Source organism: Orycteropus afer, unplaced genomic scaffold (assembly GCF_000298275.1).
Source record: "Orycteropus afer afer isolate SDZICR_OR568_19922 unplaced genomic scaffold, OryAfe1.0 scaffold00003, whole genome shotgun sequence".
NCBI lineage: Eukaryota > Metazoa > Chordata > Mammalia > Tubulidentata > Orycteropodidae > Orycteropus > Orycteropus afer.
The window spans coordinates 16,746,500-16,766,935 of record NW_006921590.1 but is presented as its reverse complement, the minus strand read 5'-3'; the positions used below and the strand labels follow the sequence as shown (position 1 = coordinate 16,766,935).

General features: G+C 38.2%; 1 protein-coding gene across 1 annotated transcript in view; it reads left to right on the top strand.

The window, feature by feature from the left end:
- Positions 1-20,008: 20,008 nt before the first annotated feature.
- KAT2B (lysine acetyltransferase 2B) overlaps positions 20,009-20,436 on the top strand; it is a 125,782-nt gene continuing 125,354 nt past the window's right edge. Inside the window, exon 1 of the mRNA XM_007936540.2 lies at positions 20,009-20,074. Coding sequence (XP_007934731.2) covers positions 20,009-20,074 — 66 coding nt within the window. The remainder of the gene's footprint in view (positions 20,075-20,436) is intronic.

Here is a 20,436-nt window from a genome sequence, read left to right as displayed (position 1 = left end):
TTTTATCAGTAACTTGGGTTGGCTAGGTGCAAACAGGCATGCTCAGCACCACTGAAACCCAAGAAGAGAGTCCATTGGTGCTGCAGGAGGGTGGGCCCGGGGAGGTCCCCCTGCAGTGGATCACCAAGTAGGCTTGGGTCAGCTTAGTGGCACTGAGAGGCCTATGCTTGACTTTATCAGTAATATTGGGACACAGATTACTAGCAGGCACTCTCCCAACTCCAGCACTGCTGAAAGCGAGCGGATCTTTGGCACTGTGGGTGGGCAGACCCAGAGAGGAACTTCTGAGGCGGATAGCAGTCTGGGCCAGTTGGGCCAATGCCGCGGGTGGGCAGTGCCAGGGAGAGAAATCCCCGAGGTGGATTGCAGAGCTGGGACGTTGTCTTGGGTTGGCTTTTTGGCACTGAGGGACTTTGGGAGCGGGGTTTTTGCAAGTCTCTGAGCCTGGCAGAAAGTGATGACCCCCTAACAACTGGAGCCTTTGCTGAAATTGAGCTGCGGGCCTGTAAATAACAGTATGATGTCATCAGTAGCAGCCTGCTCAAAGTCCTAGAAACTGCCCCTAGCAACAGCGAGCTTTCCTTCTTCCACTTCCACCTTCTCCACCAATAACTTCACTCATCCAATAGAAGTAACCACATTCAGCCAACATAAAACCTCCTGGTTCAAACTCTAACCCCTCTTTATGATAAACAGAAACCCATATCCATATTCCACACAGTGATTCCACTATCACAAAGAAAACTGCAGAGCAACCCAGCATACCTGAATTAATAACTGGAAAAAAAAAAAAAAAAAAAAACCAGCTTCACCTTTTCATAATATTAAACCATAAAACCAAGACAAAACAAATCAATACATAACCAACAGTTAAAGACAACCTTAAAATATCTAGGAAATAAAAGGCAACCTCAAATCAAACAAAAAAGACAGGACAAGGCATAAGAAGCAAAACCACAAACAAAGGTCTCATTAAACATGGAGGAAGAGGAGGCAATAGAATTATCTGAGAAGAAATTTAGAAGATATGTTTATAGAACTTTACAAGAGCCTAAGGAAACCCCAAACAGAAACAAGGAGAACACAAACAGTTCCCAGGAAGAACTCAGGAAAATCATTCAAGAGCAAAATAATCAGATTAATGCACAATCAGAACTCATACAAAAACAGCAGTTAAAAATCCAGAAGATGAACACCAAAATTACAGAATTATGCCACACAGTAGAAGCATAACAGAGTAGGTTAGAACTGGCTGAAGAACACATATCCCAACTAGAATACAAATCCCTGAACACTAGCCTGTATGAAGAAAACTCAGAGAAAGTTTTAAGAGAAATGAAGAGAACCTAAGAATTATATGGGATGACATGAAAAGAAACCACATAAGACTCATTGGAATTCTAGAACAAGAAGAGGTGAAAAAAAACATGGAGAAAATTGTAGAAGACCTGTAACAGAAAACTTCCCCCATATCATGAAAGAAGAAAAGATATTTGTCCAAGAAGTTCATAGAAACCCACACAAGATAGATCCCAAGAGAAAAACACCAAGGCATATTATTATCAAATTCTCCAAAACCAAAGACAAAGAAAAAATTTTAAGAGCTGCCTGGGACAAAAGAAATATTACTTATAGTAATCAAAGAGTTGGGCTGAGCTCTGATTACTCAGCAGAAACCATGCAGGCAAGAAGGCAATGGGATGGCATATATAAAACATTGAAGGAAAAGAACTTCCAACCAAGAATCTTATATCCAGCCAAATTATCCATCAAATATGAGGGCAAACTCAAGGCATTCTCAGACAAACAGAAATTAAGGGATTTTGTAAAAACCAGACCAACCTTACAAGAAATGCTTAAGGAAATTCTTCCGATAGAGAATCCACAGCAGAGATCAACAAAATCAGGGTACGTGGCATCAACACTAAAACCAAATCAGAAATAGAAACTCAAGATAAGACAATAAAACATTGTACTCTAAAAACCAAGGAAGTCAATCAGCACACAACAACAGCAGCTAACCTATCAGAGGGGATAAAACTTCTAGGTACAAACTTCCAAATGGAGAGGAAAACAGGACAGTATCTTTGCAGTACACACTGTTCTAAAAATGTAGAGACAAGAATATACTCCAAGGTAACCACAGAGAAAAGTAACAATCCCCCTAAGCAAATCCAGAAGTAAGAAGAATGTATGGGTTTAATAAGAACAAAACCAACAATAAAGAAGAAAAGAGAGAAAACATTAGCCAACAAACTGAACTCAGCAGAGAAAAGTATATAGACCAAGGAAACACCAACTACATGACAAAAAAAAAAAAAAAGACAGCAATCAATTCATACCTATCACTAATTACACTCAAATGTGAATGGACTAAATGTACCTATAAAGAGAAAGAGAGTGGCAGACTGGATAAGAAAAGAAGGCCCATTGATATGCTGCCTACAGGAGATCCATCTTAAACACAAAGATAAAAACAAATTAAGAGTTAAGGGATGGAAAAAATATGCCAAGCCAATGGAAACCAATGGCAGGAGTGGCAATGTTAATTTCTGACAAAATAGACATTAAGGTAAAAAAACATCTAAGAGATAAAGAAGGACATTATATGATGTGAAAGGGTCAATTGACAAAGAAGACATTACAATAATAAATATTTATGCACCCAATGAAAGTGCTCCAAAATACATCAAGCAAATATTATCTGAATTAAAAGGGATAATAGACAACTCTACAATAGTAGTAGGAGACTTTAACACACCACTTTCAAAGAGGGACAGGTCAACTAGAAAAAAATTCAACAAAGATACAGAAGAACTCAACAATACAATCAACCAACTCGACCTCATAGACATATACAGAGAATTTCACCCAGCAAAAGCACAATTCACGTTTTTCTCCAGTGCACATGAATCCTTCTCCAGAATAGACTATATTTTAGGACATAAAACAAGCCTCAATAAATTCAAAAGCATTGAAATACTACAAAGCATCTTCCCAGACCACAATGCTATAAAATTAGAAATTAATAATAGGAAGAGCAAGGAAAAAGCATCAAACATATGGAAGCTGAACAACTCACTGCTAAAAAATTACTGGGTAATAGATTAAAAACTGAAATTAAAAAAAAATCCTAGAAACAAATGAGAATGAAGATACATCATACCAAAACCTATGGGACACAGTGAAAGCAGTACTCAGAGGACAGTTTATAGCAATAAATGCATACATAAAAAAGAGGAAAGAAACAAAATCAACACTCTAACTCATCAACTCCAACAACTAGAAATAGAATAACAAAAGAATCCTACAGTATCTAGAAACAAGGAAATAATAAATATTAGAGCAGAAATAAATTAAACAGAAAACAACATACAAAAAAATAGAGAAAATCAACAAAACAAAAAGCTGGTTCTTCTAAAAGATTAATAAAATTGATAAACCATTGGCAGATCTAACAAAAGAAAAGAAGGAGAAGATCCAAATCACAAAAATTGTAAACGAAAATGGTATCATCACAACAGAACCAACTGAAATAAAGATACTGAGGGAATATTATGAAAAAATGTACTCCAACAGATTTGAGAACCTAGAAGAGATGGACAAGTTTCTGGAATCACAAGACCTACCTAAACTATCCCACTCTGAGATAGAAAACTTGGACAGACCTATAACAAAAGAAGAAATTTAATAGATCATAAAAAAAAAAAAAACCTTCCCACAAAGAAAAGCCCTGGCCCTGATGGCTTCACTGGAGAATTCTATTAAATATTCAGAGAAGAGTTGACAACTATGCTACTCAAGCTACTCCAGAACATAGAAAAAGAAAGAATACTCCCAAACTCATTTTATGAAGCAAGCATAACACTAATACCAAAACCAGGGAAAGACATCACTAAAAGTAAAACTACAGACCAATACCTCTCATGAACATAGATGCAAAAATTTTAACAAAATCCTAGCCAACAGAATCCAACAACATATCAAAAGTTAATATACCCAGACCAAGTGGGATTCATACTAGGTTAACAAGGGTAGTTTAACATCAGACAATTGATGATTACATTGATTAATGTAATCCATCACATAAGCAAAACAAAAGAACCATATGATTATATCAATTAATGCAGAAAAAGGCATTTGATAAAATCCAACATCCATTCCTGTTCAGAACTCTCAGCAAAATAGGGATAGAAAGGAAATTCCTCAACATAATAAAAGGTATATATGCAAAGTCAACAGCCAACATCATTATTAATGGAGAAAGACTCAGGGCATTCACTTTACGAATGGGAACCAGACAGGGATGCCCTCTATAATCCTCCTATTTAACATTGTATTAGATGTCCTGGCCAGGGCAATAAGGCAAGAAAGAAAAATAAAAGGCAAACAAATTGGCAAAGAGGAATTAAAATTATCTCTATTTGTGGATGATAAGATCCTGTACACAGAAAACCCAAGGGACTCAATAAAAAACTTCTGGAACTAATAGAGAGGTTCAGCAAAGTGGCAGGATACAAGGTCAACATACAAATATCAGTTGGATTCCTCTACACCAGGAAAGAGTCCTCTGATAAAGAAATAAGGGAAAGAATACCATTTACTATAGCTACTAAAAAGATAAAATATCTAGGAATAAACCTCACCAGAGACACAAAAGACCTATACAAAGAATATTATAAAACACTGCTTACAAGAGACAATAAGGGCACTACATAAATGGCACTACCTGGTTCATGGATAAGTAGACTAAATATTGTGAAAATGTCAATATTACCTAAAGCAATCTGTACATTTAACTCAATCCTGATCTAGATTTCAACAAAAATTTTTTAAGGACATGGAAAAATGAACTATTAATTTCATATGGAAAGGACAGAGACCTCGGATAAGCAGAGCACTTCTCAAGAAGATAAACAAAGTGGGAGGTCTCACACTCCCAGATCTAAAGAACTACTCTATAGCCACAGTAGTTAAAACAGTATGGTATTGGTACAATGATAGACAGACAGACCAATGGAACAGAATCGAAAATCCAGATATAGACCCATCCATCTATGGACAACTGATCTTTGACAAAGGTCCAAAACCCATTAAATGGGGAAGAGATAACCTCTTTAAACAAATGTTGCTGGCAAAACTGGATATCCACCTGCAGAAAAATGAAACAAGACCCATACTTCACCCCATACACCAAAACAAACTCAAGCTGGACCAAAGACTTAAATGTAAAACCCAAAACTATAAAATTCATCAAAGATAAAATAGGGGTAAATCTATGGCATGAATAGACTATCAAGCATAACCCAGAATGTGCAGGAGATAAAACAGAAGCTAGATGACTGGGACCTTTTAAAAATTAAATTCTTATGTGCATCAAAAGACTTCATCAAAAGGGTAAAAAGAGAACCTATAGATTGGGAGAAAATATTTGCCTATGACATATCTGATAAAGGACTTATCTCCAAAATCTATAGAAAACTTCAACACCGCAACACCAAAAATACAAATAACCCAATTCACAAATGGGCAAAAGACTTGAATAGACACTTCACCAAAGAAGATATACTGGCAGCCAACAAACACATGAGAAATTGCTCGCAATCATTAATCATTAGAGAGATGCAAATCAAAACAAAAATGAGATGTCATCTCACCCCAGCAATAATAGCAAAGTTCAGCAGATCAGATAGTAACAATGCTGGCAGGGTTATGGAGAGATTGGAACTTTTGTGCAGTGCTGGTGGGATTGAAAAATGGTGCACAAACAGTGAAGGGCTGGGCTACTTCAACCAAAAGGTTGGAGCTTCAGAAGAAAGGCTGGCAATCTGCTTCAGAAGAAAGGCTGGCAATCAGTTTGAAAACCCTACGGAGCTCAGTCCTGCTCTGCAACATGTTGGGTTGCCATGAGCGGGAATCAACTGGTTTTGTCTTGTTACTCAAGCCTCACAATTAGAGATTCCTTAGTGTCTAGCATGTTAATTTGTGAGAGGGAATCTTCTGTTGTTGTTGCTAGCTGCTGTGGAGTTGATTCTGACTCATGGAGACCTCATGTGTACTGAGTGGAACTTCTCCACTGGTTTCCAAGGCTGTGAATTTTCTGTAGCAAATTGCCAGACTTGTCTCCCCAGGTGTCTCTGGATGGGTCGAACCACCAAACTTTCAGATTGACTGCTAGTGTTTAACTCATTGCACCACCTACCCATATCCATTGCTGTCTAGTCTGTTCCAACTCATAGTGAACCTTTAAGGCAAAGTAGAGTCAAATGCTTAACCACTGTCTCACCAGGGCTCCTCACACAGTACCTAAACCCACTGCCGTGGAGTTGATTCCAACTCATAGTAACCCCCATAGGGGTTTCCCAAGCTGTAAATCTTTCTGGAAGTAGATTGCCTCATCTTCCTGCCGTGGAGCTGCTGGTGAGTTTGAACCACCAACCTTCTCTGGTTAGCAGCCCATTGCCTGACCCACTGCATCACCAGAGCTCCTCACACAGTGCCTAGCACATAGTAAATACCCAATAACTCTTAGCTATTATTTTATTATTGGTGAAAACCATAACAAATTTGAATTTCTGATGAATTGCTGCAGAAATTGGATTCCAGCTGTTAAAACATTCCAGGTGTGTGCTTCAGGATGTGCGGATGTGGCCAGTAGTGCTAACTTCCTGATGCTTTAATTTGGTTTTGCTGAGGGCTGGCAGCTCAACCTGTAAGTCAAATTGTTATTAAGAGTCAGTTAAATTCCCTTTGATCAGAACCCCATTTCCAAGATACCCATGACTCCTCACTAAGCCAAGAAGTGCCTGGCAAAAAAGTACTTTATGTCAAAATTCTCTTAAAAGTATTGGTTATCTTAAGCAATTGAACTTTATATCTAGTTTTTCTGTCAGTTCCCTGCTAGGTTCCTCTAATGTTTACTGTCAATTCTGCTAGCTCTGTTTTCTTCCAAATTTTAGGCCTGTTTCCAAAAGGCAAACAAATTTCAAACAGGATATGTATGTTTGTATTTGAAGTGTGGAGTCTGGAGAAAGAAGGGGGGGGGGGGACGGCGGAGAATCATGTTTAATCTGATGTCAAGTTAAAACCAGAGAGAGAAAGTAGGAGTGGCAGAAAGAGAACTTTGATAATTACTGAATGTCCACCATTTGCCAGACACAATTTTAAGCCCTTTAATTTTCTTGTGGACTTTTTTTTCTCTTTTCTTTTTTTGTTTAATTTTTTCAGTTCAGAGTAATGCATCATTTAAAACGTTATTTACTACCTATACATGGCTTAAAATGTAATTGTAATTTAAAGTATACCAATTTTCAGTATTAATCGAAAAAAGTAAATTAAATACAAAAAATAAAATTGAAAGAGTAAAATCATTTTTGACATTTTCAAATGTTATTTTTTCCCTAAATTATTCAAAAGGATCTATCAAAACTAAAAGTCAAAATGAAATTATAATTAATTGGTATCAAATTTTTAGTCAGATTTAAATAAAGCTAAAAGTTTTATCAAATTTTTTATATAATTTAATTAACTCCTGTTAAGTATTTTTATTAAACTATTTCAGACCTTGTATTATTCAATGATCATCTACTCACCAATGAAAGAATTGTGTCGGGTTTCACATCTGTAATGTTTAGAACTACATACTTATAAATTGAAGAGTAAAATAAATTGTTTGATACTACAAAATGTTCTACCGCCACTCTGTGCAATGCTACTGAATACCATGCTAATTTATGAGGATCTTCAGTACTGCGAATTGGAACACAAAGAGAAGTGAGAAAAGGCTGCTTGCCGCTCTGGGAAACAATACTTTGTTATGCAAGAATCTTTCACATTCATGCTAAGAAGGAGGATTTGACAAGTTAATTAATTTGTCTTTTCTCTTACCTAAGCACTTCTGCCACTCAAATCCTTCCTGCACTCCAAAGCTTGTCTCTCTCACAAGCACAACCTCTCAGCATTCCCATGCTGGCACCTTTTGTTCTGAGGATTTAGGGCAAAAGATGTGAGGAAGTGTGTTTCACAGGGGCTGGAACAGTGTTAGGCAGAAAAGTGAATGTCTAGGTTTACAGAGTTGCCCTGTTCAAAGTTTATCCTAAGTTACAGAGAGGCGCATTTCTTTTTGAATATTTATGATGTGAAGAACTTTCTAAACTATGAGTCCCAGAGCAGGGGCTCCTATTGCCCAAGTCTAAGGGTGGTGCTGCTTTAAAAATTAATTAAAGAACATGCCATATTTGACGGGGTACAAGACTATTCTTAAAAATCATGATAGTAAACTTTCAGTAAAGATTGAGCTATAAGCTCATGCTATGGGCTCCTCCCTTTGCTCCAAACATTTAACAGAGGTAAAAAATAAAATACGAAGAGAAAGTTCATAAGTTATGGTGGCCCTCACTCAACAATCTATTGAGATAGAACAGAGACCTAATGTGAAAGGGAAAAGCAATAAAACCCAAAGAAGAACATAGGAGAGAATATCTTCACAAGCAAGGATTAGGCAAAGAATTTTTAAACAGGACACAAAAGCACTAAACAGAAAAGAAAATACTGATAAATCAGACTTCAATAAAAGTAAGGGCTTCTGCTGATCAAAGGAAACTTAAAAGAGTGAAAAAGCAAGCCACAGATTAGATGTTTGCAATACATGTATCTGTGAAGGACTCAAATCCAAAATACATATATTAAAAAACAACTACAAATCAGTAAGAAAATGATCAACCAAAAACTCAAACTCACTGACCTTGAGTCAATCTGACTCATAGGGACCCCTCTTTGGGTTTCCAAAGCGGTATCGCTATGGAAGTAGATTGCCCAATCTTCCTTCCGAGAGTGGCTGGTGGCTTTGAACCGCCAGCCTTCTGGTTAGCAGTCAAGTGCCTTAGGCACTACGCCACCACAGCCCTCAAGAAAAAGATAGACAACACAATTTTTAAATGGGCAAAAGATTTGAACAAAAAAGGAAACCCAAAATGCCAATAAACAAATGAAAGGTGCTCAACATTATTAAGCATTTAGCAAACACCTATGAAAACTACAGAGATACCACCACACAACCACTAAAATGGTGAAAATTAACAAATTGACAATATCAAATTTTGATGAGGATGCGCAGCACTGTCATTCTCACACACGCCCGAGAAGAGTACAAATGATGCAGTCACTTTGGGAGGGATCTACTAAAGCTAAACATACATCTTCCCTATGACCCAGAAGCTGTACCCTTAGGTGTGCAGCCTGGAGACATGATTGCATGTGACAATGGAAAAGAACATTCATAGCGACTTTATTCATAATAGTGAAAAACTAGACATGCCCATCAATAAGATAATGGATAAACAAACTGGGAAATAGTCAAATAATAGAATACAGAGAATACTGAATTTAAAAAATGTGACTAGGTGAATACATGAGACAAAATAATACCTGTCATAAACATAAAACCAAAAAAAAAAAAAAAAAACAACCCATTAATGATGTACAAAAAAGAGTCAAACAACAAACGTGATTATATTTACACAAAAATTCAAAAATAAGCAAAACTAATCTGTGACGATAAACGTTAGAATAGGGATTATTATCTTATGGTATTGACTAGGAAGGGGCAAGAGAAAGCCTTCTTAGATGTTGGAAATGGTCTATTGATTGATCTTGGTAGTGAGTGCCCAAGTATATGCATATATACATATTAATTGAGCTGCAAAATTAAGACTAGTGCACTTATTTAAATGCATTTAATAAATTAACGAAGAAATTAAAAGCCTACTAAAAGAATAGGATAAATATTCTAGAAAAGAAATGTATGGGTAAAAGCAGCTGAAGATACAAGTACGCTGGGCTCTCTTTTTCTTTTCTTTTTTGTTTTGGTGTGAAAAAAAAAAATTTTTTTAAAAAATCAAGTGCCATTTCAAGTAGAAGATACTGTCTTTCTTTTACAGGCTAATAAGAAATATTAAATTCAACTTAACTAAACCCACCAGCCACCCTTCGGAAGGAAGTTTGGGCAATCTACTTCTGCAGTGATACTGCCTCGGAAACCCAAGGAGGGGTCGCTATGAGTCGGGTCCGACCCCACGGCACATAACAACAACAACTAGATATAATACAGTTGGCACAAATGTTTCACCTCCTATAGATTGAAAGCTGTTCCTAAATAAAAGATTTATTACTGTTGTTAGTTACCAATTTCCACTCATAATGACTGTCCCGAGGGGTTTTCTAGGCTATAATCTTTACAGAAAGGAGCCTTGGTGGTGCAAGGGTTAAAGCACTTGGCTGCTAACTGAAAGATTGGCAGTTCCAATCCACCAGCCACTCTACAGGAGAAAAATGTGGCAGTCAGCTTCCATAAAGATTACAGCCTTGGAAACCCTACGGGCAATTCTATCCTGTCCTATAGGGTCACTATGACCTGGAATCAACTCCACAGCAACGAATTTGGCTTTGGATGATTAATCTTTATGGAGTAGATCGCATGGTCTTTCACGGAGCCACTGAGTGGGTTCAACCCCAACCTTTCCGTTAACAGCTGAGCTCTTAACTGTTGGCCATCAGGGCTCCTGTTGTTGTTGTTGTTATGTGCCCTCGAGTCGGACCTGACTCATAGCAACCCCTCCTTGGGTTTCCAACGCACTATCACTAGGGAAGTAGATTGCTCCATTTTCCTTCCAAGGAGTGGCTGGTGGGTTTGAACCACCAGCCTTCTGGTTAGCAGTCTAATGCTACCAGAGCTCCCACCAGGGCTCCTAGACAAGTGAAATAGTGGATTAGATCCTCTCTGAAAGAACCACTAATGGATATATTCAACAAGGGAAAAAAAAAAAAAAAAGAAATCCAGAAATAAGCGTACAGTGCAAGAAATAATTAGCATGAGAAATGGTAAAATATGTTGGCAATGTTAATCAACTATTTACTATCATAAAAGAATAAGTTGTTTGTGCCATAAAAAAATGTAGAAATAACATTCTTGACAACAGTGAGAAGAAAGATAGAAGTGTTTGGTGAGTAGATAAGATTTATTATTATCTGCTTGATTGCATTATGAAGATAAACTTTTTTTGTTGTTATTGTTACTAGTACACAATAGCATCTCACTGGCATGGGAACAGATACAATACATATTTTTAAACAGTAAAAATTTAAAATAAAAAATATTTAAGTCTTGAACATTTTAAAGTCATAAGAAAACATTATAAACAAAATAATACTAATAAATCTGGTAAACCACTGCCCCAAAAATCTCACCTGACTCCCCTTTTTTATGGCCCCCAAAGTTTTTATGTTTTTAAATGGTTGAGAACAAAAATCAAAAGAAGATGACTATTTCATGGCACATAACAATTATATGAAATTCAGATTCCAATGTCTATAAATATTTTGGGAGCACAGCCTCACTCATTTATTTACATATTGCTTATGACTGCTCTCATGCAAAGTCGAGCAGTTGCGACAGAGAATGTATAACCGAAAAAAAACTTCACATATTTACTCTCTGGCCCTTTACAGAAAAAGGGCACTGAACCCTTCTCTACAGAGTTTATTTTGTAAATGTTAAAAAACATGAACAAGAAAGATACACATGACCTCTAAAGAATGTTTACTTCTGAGGCAGGCAGGCACTTGGGAAATGAGATAAAGAGAGGTACGCAGGGGGATTTCTTTTTTTTTTTAATGTGATTTGGGTGAAAATTTACAGAGCAAATTCACTTTCCATACAGCAGTTCACATACACTTTGTCTCATGACATTGACCACAGTTTACCACAATGCAACAGCTCCCCTCTCAATTCCTCCCCATAGTTATCTCTTCCCAATGTCCAACCCTCCATACACTCCTGCCCCCTGAGCTGTCTCCTTGTGCATAAACAGGCCTTCTTTCTCCCATGATTGTTTTCTCCAAAGAATGTATCTACTTGAGGTAAATGTTTAACTCATATGCCTATATTTTGTTTAGCTGGAAGCCACAGGCGTGGGTTCAATTCCAGACCTGAAGGGCAGCTAAGGGTCATAGTCTCAGTGGTTCCACCAGGCTCTAGCAGACCAGCAATCCTGGTCTCCCTCACCTTTTTGTTTTCCCCTCCAAATGATTTTGAGTTTTGTTCCACATTGTTCTCCCTCTCTATCAAGGGTCTCCTACATAGATCCCCTTCCAAGTGGATGACAGTGGTAGCCGGGCACCACCTAATTCTTCTGGTCTCATAGTTGTATAGGCTGCAGATCCGATGGTGTACCGGTTGCTAGGACTAATTGTTTCCGTGAATTTTGGTTTTCTTCATTTTTTTTTGCTCTGGACGAGGAGAGAGACCCATCGTTGCATCTAGATGGCAGCTTGCTAGCTTTTAAGATCCCAGTTGCTACTCACCAAAGTAGGAGGTGGAACAATGTTTTGTATAGTATGTTATGCCAATTGGGCTTGATGTCCCAAGAGGTATGCAGGGGGATTTCTTAAACATACATATTTTAGCACATGAAAACGTTTAAAAAAATCTGGTTGATGAACATACAGATATTATTCACTGTATTTTTCTATATGTTTGAAGTATTTTATAAGTTAATAACAAACTTTTTTTGTTTTGTTTTGTTTTTGTAGTTTGGGAGGGATATCTGTTTTTCTTTCTTTTTTTTTTTTCATCCCAATTGGTCTCTGATGTATTAGATAAATTAGAACATGAGGATGTCAGCCTTGATTTTAGTCTAGAGGGTCAACAGCAGTGTGCTCAGCCAGTCAGGAGTTAAGACAAAGGAATTCTGGAAGCTGGTAGTCCTATATAAACAAAAACAAAAAAACCCAAACCCACTGCCATCGAGTCAATTCTGACTCACAGTGACCCTATAGGACAGAGTGGAACTGCCCCATAGCGTTTCCATGGCTGTAAATCATTCTGGACACAGACTGCCTCATCTTTCTCCTATGGAAAGGATGATGGATTCAAAATATCCATCTTTCAGCTAGCAGCTGAGTGCTTTAACCATTGAATCATGAAGTTTCCTTCAGTCCTACATTAAAAAACAAGAAAGAAAACCAAACTCACTGCTGTCGAGTTGGATCCAACTCATAGTGACCCCTCCTTGAGTTTCTGAGGTGATATCTTTAGGGAAGTAGATTGCCCAATATTCCTTCCCAGGAGTGGCTGGTGGGGGGTAAACTAGAAAACCTGTCTTGATAAAGAATCTTTTTTCCAAGTTTGCAAAATATGTGTATGAACACTTTCACACAGGGAATTAGAATCTCTCTTAGATTTATTTTAAATAATTAGCTGACACTACCAAGAATAAAATACATGATATTAGGACTGTTCCAGAAAATCTAGGTCACACCAAAGTTTGGTTCTTTGTAAATTTGATTTCTTATATAACTTTTGAGTTGCTTGAAGAGATAAATAATCACAGATTGCTTTAGAAAAGCAGCAATGTATTTAGTCTGAGTTCAGAAGAAAGACTACAGTTCTTTTACTTATTGTACCTTTGTTGCACATGGTAGGTAGACTGGTAGAACAAATTTATGAGCATTTAGTATTTGAAACAAAAGCAATGGGGAATAAAACTCTGTTTACAACAGGCAACTGTTTTGGTTACCTAGTCCCGCTCTAACAGAAAATACCACAAATGGGATGGCTTTAACAAACAGGCGTTTATTCTCTTCCGGTTTTGGAGGCTAGAAATCCGAGTTCAAAATGCCAGGTTCTAGGGGCTGGGTGAAAGCCCCTCAACCTTGGGCTTTAGCTCTGCCTCCTGCTCCCAGCCCACTGAAGCTAGAGACTTTTCCTCACTCAGACAGCTGCTGGCTGCTGAGGTTTACAAGCCCAAGGTTGACAAATAAAATGGCACAGTCCCAATAGTACCAAATCACACGGCAGGCCATTGATTCAAGCCCCAGGATCAGCAGAGCATGGCAGGCTACTAAATGAAGACTTGGCTACATGCAGGGTTCAAGCATGCCAAAAAGCTGGAAAACCTTCCTCAAAATTGCTTCTTAAATACTTGAAGCAGACCACATCCCTAAGGCAGCTACTTAGCTGCTTCAATAAATTCTACCATGGAGTTAATTACCAGTCTCATCAAGGGGAATAACTACATGCAGTTGGCCAGCCACTAAACCAGGCCCAGTCAAATTGACACACAAACTTAACTACTACAGCAATGCTCAGTCCAATACATGTCCCAAATTGAGTTGATTCTGACACATAGTGACCCCCATTGGGTTTCCAAGGCTATGAATCTTTACAGAAGTAGATTGCCTCATTTTCCTCCCATGTCACAGCTGGTGGATTTGAACTACCCATCTTCTGGTTAGCAGCCAAATGCTATATCCACTATGCCACCAGAGCTCCTTCCAAATACATGTATAAAATACAACCAATAAAGCAATTGCTGTTGAGACATGGCAACCCACATGTGTTTCAGAGTAGAATTGACTCTATAGACTATAACAGCTGATCTTTTGGAAGTAGATTGCCAGGTCATTGCTTTGAGGAGTCTTTGGGTGGACTTTAACTGCCAGTCTTTCAGCTAGCAGCCAAGCACATTAACAGCTTGCACAATCTAGGGACTCCATATCAAATATGGAAAATCATTATTAGGAAAAAAGTTGTAATCAACCCAATGGCAATGGTATTTTTCTAATGGTATTTGAGACATGGTTAAGATTCACTCTGGAACTGATAATTTAATTGCATAAATACTTGAAAATTAGAGTAGGAGATTTTATGTCTCCCTGCTCTGGGATTTCTTTTAAAATTGTTTTTCTGCAATTTTTCCTTAAAAAGAAAAAGATTTAATTTTAGAGGTTCTAAAAACAAATGTCCAGGAATCACAGCCACTTAATTCAGTGGGAAGTTGGCTCGGGGAGCTCCACACTTAGGCACCCACTCCACATCTCTTTATTTTATGTTCATGTCCAGAAACTGTCACTGAAGACAGCTGACTGCCAGGCAGGACATCAGTAAAAGCACTGGCTTTTACTAAGTTCAGATTCAGTCCTTGGAGCCTGGACCCTCAGTGGGGACCATGTCAATCCATCTTTGGGTTGCAATGTTATTGGAACATTACAGAAACTGAACAGGTGTGGTTGGAAGGAAAAGGGAAAAGCTGCTTGCTGTTGGAGAAACAACAGATGGTCACAAAATGTGCCCTTCCTAGGTAAGCAAAGGTTATCAGGTAAACAGGAACCAGTCATGCTGTTTAGGGGAAGGTATCTAGGCAACATAGCAAATGCAAAGGCCCTGAGGTAGGAAAGAGCCTCCTGAGTGTGGTTGGAATAAGCTGCACACCGAGAAGAAAGGCCAGGAGAGGTGGGCCATGTCAATTGTATTACAGATTTGAGTTGTATTATAAATGTTATGAGAAGCCACTGAAAGGTTTCAAGCAGGAAGTTGTGTGACCAGATTTGCATCTTCAGCTTTGAAACTCACTCGGGACTGCAAAGAACAGAATATGATAGAGTGAGTGTAAAAGCAGAGAGACCAGTTGGGAAGTTGTTAGTAGTGTGGGCAAGAGGTGATAGTCATGGAGCAAATGTGAACAGGCCCAAGGTAGACTTTTCAAATAGAAATGACCAGTATTTACTGAGAACCTACTATGTAGGTAAGGAACTAGAAATAGAAAAATAAAAATAGAAGTTTCATTCTCAAGGGTGCCCACTGAAAGGCAGGACATGCAGTTAACTTCAAAACAAATGTGTATACTTGCTTTTAAGGGTCAGGCTGCAGAACCGCTCATTCAGAGGCACTGCACAGGAGTGGTCTTTATATTAGAGTTTTAAGGATAAACCAGGTTTGCTGTGTGTATAGTCCTGAAGGTGGATACTTCAGGCACAGAAAAGAGTGTGCTAAGACTGAAGAAGGCAGGCAATGTGGAACATTGTGTAAGTTTACGAATCCAGAATTTTGGGGATTGAAAAAGTGAGGTAGAAGTGGAGAGAGATGAGGTGGGCAGATAGTCTTGGACTACGAAAAACATATCATAAAGAATGTAGAAATAATAGATACACAGGCCAGGGCAGATAGGCCTAGCTAGGCAGGCAAGTCTATCTGTGTGTTAGGCATTTTGGTAGTAACTTTACTTAAATAATGATTTTCATATATCTGGCCTCTTCAAAAAGTCGATATCATAGAAAACAAACAAAAACAGGGCAATCATTAGATTAGATTAAAAAAGACTAAAGGGACTTAACAACCTAATGCAGTTTGCCAACTTGATTAGACATTGGTTCAAAACCAAAATAAAACAAAAGAGCCTATGAAAGGTATTTGGGGAAATAGTTGAGGAAATGTGAATATGGCATAAATTATATTTAATATTGGGAGCTCTGGTAGCATAGTGGCTAAGACACTTGCCTGCTAACCAGACGGCTGGCGGTTAGAACCCACCAGCCACTCCTCGGAAGGAAGGTTGGGCAATCCTACTTCCGTAGTGATGTTGTTGTTGTTGTTAAGTGCCGTCGAGTCGGCCCCGACTCATAGCGACCCCTCCTTGGGTTTCCGAGGCAGTATCACTACGGAAGTAGATTGCCCAACCTTCCTTCCGAGGAGTGGCTGGTGGGTTTGAACCGCCAGCCGTCTGGTTAGCAGGCAAGTGTCTTAGCCACTATGCTACCAGAAGGAAGGTTGGGCAATCCTACTTCCGTAGTGATACTGCCTCGGAAACCCAAGGAGGGGTCGCTATGAGTTGGGTTTGACTCGACGGCACATAACAACAACAACAACTTCTGTAGTGATACTGCCTCGGAAACCCAAGGAGGGGTCGCTATGAGTCAGGTTTGACTCGATGGCACATAACAACAACAACAACAATATTCGTATGCATCTTAACAGATGCATCCTCAATTATTTAGGGATGAAATGTCATAATGTCTGAAATTTTCTCTCAAACGGTTCAACAACAGCAGCAAAAATAAAACAACTTTAGACACACACTTGTACACGCACCTATCAACTTACCCCCCCCCCACACACACACATATACCCAAAAAGCAGATACAGGTAGTCTCTGACTTATAACATATTCAAGTTAGGAAGAATTGCAGTTATGGCTGGTTTTTTTGCTAAATTTTATCATTAGTAATCCACTCCTTGGAAGGAAGTTTGGCCAATCTACTTCCACAGTGATACTGCCTTGGAAACCCAAGGAAGGGTCACTATGAGTCAGATCTGACTCGATGGCAGTGGATTTTTTTTTTTTTTTTTTAATACGTACTAAGGACAACATGAGCTTTGGTAGCATAGTGCCTAAGGCACTTGACTGCTAACCAGAAGGCTGGTGGTTCAAACCCACCAGCTACTCCTGGGAAGAAAGGTTGGGCAATCTACGTCTGTAGTGATACTGCCTAGGAAACCCAAGGAAGGGTTGCTATGAGTCAGGGCTGATTTGATAGCAAATAACAACAACGATGACAATGTTGCAGCATGTAATTTGCTGTTTTCATTCTCACATGTTCACTCCATAGATGTTCAATGTTATGATGTACTGTTCAATACAATAGCAGGCTATGAAAACTAAAGGAAAAAGAAAAAAAAAAGAGGTATTCGACTTATGTCAGAACAGACTTACAACAGCTTTATCAGAGTGGAATCACATAATAAGTTGGGGACTACCTGTATGGCAAAATATTGTTAAATCAGTTGTTGTTGGGTGCTGTTGTGCCAATTTAGTGATCCCATGTAACAGAGCAGAACTGCTCGATAGGATTTAGTAGGCTGCCATCTTATGGGACCAGATCACCAGCTCTATCTTCCATGGAGCTAGTGGACATATTGAACTGTCAATCTTTCACTTAGCAGCTGAGCACTTAACTGTTTCACCCCCAGGGCTCCTTTTAGTGGCTGAATCTAAGAGATAGTTTTATGGATATTCATTGTATTATACTTTCAACTTTTTAATACTAGAAAAGTTTTATGATTAAAAAAAAGTAGGCAAAGCTTATTGCAGCTTATTGCAAAGCTTCAGTAATCAAGACAGTATGAGACTCTCTCCCACATCAGGAAACGACTTTAAAGAGTTTGCCATGTATCCATCCTTCTAGATCTTTCTCCTGCTTTTACATTTTTATATGCATTTATTGAATGTATGTTGTTGTTGTTGTTATGTGCCGTCGAGTTGGACCTGACTCATAGCTACCCCTCCTTGGGTTTCCAAGGCAGTATCACTATGGAAGTAGATTGCCCAACCTTCTGAGGAGTGGCTGGTAGGTTTGAATCTCCAGCCTTCTGGTTGGCCGTCAAGTGCCTTAGGCACTATGCTACCAGAGCTCCCATTGAACATATACTGAACTGCATTATGTCAATGTGAGTTTGTTTTTAACATAAATGGTATTACATTGTATGAGGGCTCATTCAGCAGTGTTTCTTGAATATCTATGTTACTGAATTTATATTGTATAAAGGCTATTCTTTGTAACAGTTACATAATATTTTATAGTAATATAAAATTTACATAATATTTTATACCACAAATAACCTTCAGTGGTGAACTCATCCCTTCAGTTCTTACTCCCCATGTCCTTACTATTTTCTTTTTGTGGTACCCTTAGCTCAGCAGGTTGCAAATATTTAAAAAATGGAACACTGTCTTTTATTTTCTTGATATCTACATCCTAACTGAATGCTCTGCACACAAGAGGAGCTTACTAAATGCTAAAAAACATTTAAAGCATCTGATTATGAAGGGGCAATAAGCCTCCTGAGTCATTTGCTCTTAGAATTCACCGCCTCTTGCTCATAATGCATTTTGAAAAGGGCTTCAAATTGTGGGCCGTCAGCCTAAGGCAATATGTCATCTGGATGCTCTGAGCAGGGAAATAATGAAAAATAATATTCAGTTGATGTCACAAGCCATTCACTATTCAGACAGTGATGGCTTTCAGGGTGGATTGAAATGAGGCTGGTTACTTCTGCTTCAAAACATTCTGGAAATAGCTTGCCTCTTGAATTCTGGGAGTGGTTTACGAGCAGGTGTGAGAGGTCTGTTAATATTAAAAGGTAGATTTTTCTCCCAATATTTTATTATAAAAAATTTCAAACATACAGAAAAGTAGAAAGAATTATCCAGTGAACACCTACCACCTGGTTTCTACCATTAACCTTTTGCTGTGTGTGCTTTATCACCCATCTGCCCATTGATGGATACATTAATCCATCTTATTTTCTAATGTGTTTCAAAGTATGTTGTAGGTATTAGGACACTGCATCCTAAACTTGCAGCATACATCTCAAACTAGAGTTCAATATTTATGATTTTAAAAAAAATTTTTGGGATAACTTTTAAAGGCACAAATTTGAGTCTTTTAAAGGGACAAATGCCAAGTGGACCACACCATGAGTTTGACAATGTCTACACCTTGTAACCCAAAACACTATCATGATAATGCTCCAGGATTTTTAAGAGTTCTGCTAACATCATGATGTTAGAGAAAAAGTTTGATCAAGGGATCACAGCTTTTAAGACTCTCATCCTGTTCTGTCAAGAATGACCAAAAAAGAAAAAAAAATTTGCAAATTACCTCAGCAGAGCCCAAAGAAGCACCTTAACCCAAGAGAGAAAGCACTCAACTAATGTGTCCTAATGGAACCTGGTGAGGGTCTTCCATCTCAGATCTTCAGACTGGATTCAAATTGAGAGAGGAAATTTGCTTTTCCCCTAACATCAGTGTTTAAATGTACAAAGTTAATTTTTTTTCCCCCAATTTTTATACCACTCTGCATTGAAAGTCAAAAGAACATAGGAGATCTGGGGGGGGGGGAAAGGATTAAAAAATTACCTGGAAAAAAAGGGATGGGAAGGAGAATTTTTTTTTGGGGGAACATCTCTTAAGGCGTCTCTGGCCGCCTGTGGAGCTGCGCCAGAGCTAGAAAGCATGCAAAGAATCTGATAAGCACATTTTGACCCATTTTACATATGATAACATTTGCTTTGCAAAATTAGGGCACTTCTGAAGTCTGCTGAGAAATAGCGTGGCTATTAAAAACTGTTTCTTAAAGGCTGACCAGGCACAAATTTCAAATGCAAAACTGAAAATGTTCCCTGAACATTCCTCAACACCACCTTCACCGCCATTAACAGCAAGAGTTGAAAACTCCGAGGTGAGTTTAAAAAAATAAAAGTTTGACGCAAAAATCTACACTCTTCTTTTGGGTGCTGCCTAAAAAAATTTTTTTCCGGTTCATATGTGTGCTGGTGGTATTAAATTTGAAAACCACGGAAATATATATATATATATAAAGAATATAGCAATGGCTATCCCACTATCCAGAGATGAGCCCTAACATTTTTCAAACTTCTCCAGCTGAGCATAGTTTTATTTTGACAGTGCTTTTATGCAATCGTTCTTTCAACAATCAGTACTTTCAAAAAAAAAAAAAAAAAAACATTTCAGAGTATTTCCTTCTCTGGCAGATTTGGTCCAGAAGTTGCTATAGCAAGAAAGCCTTCTTAATTAAAAAAA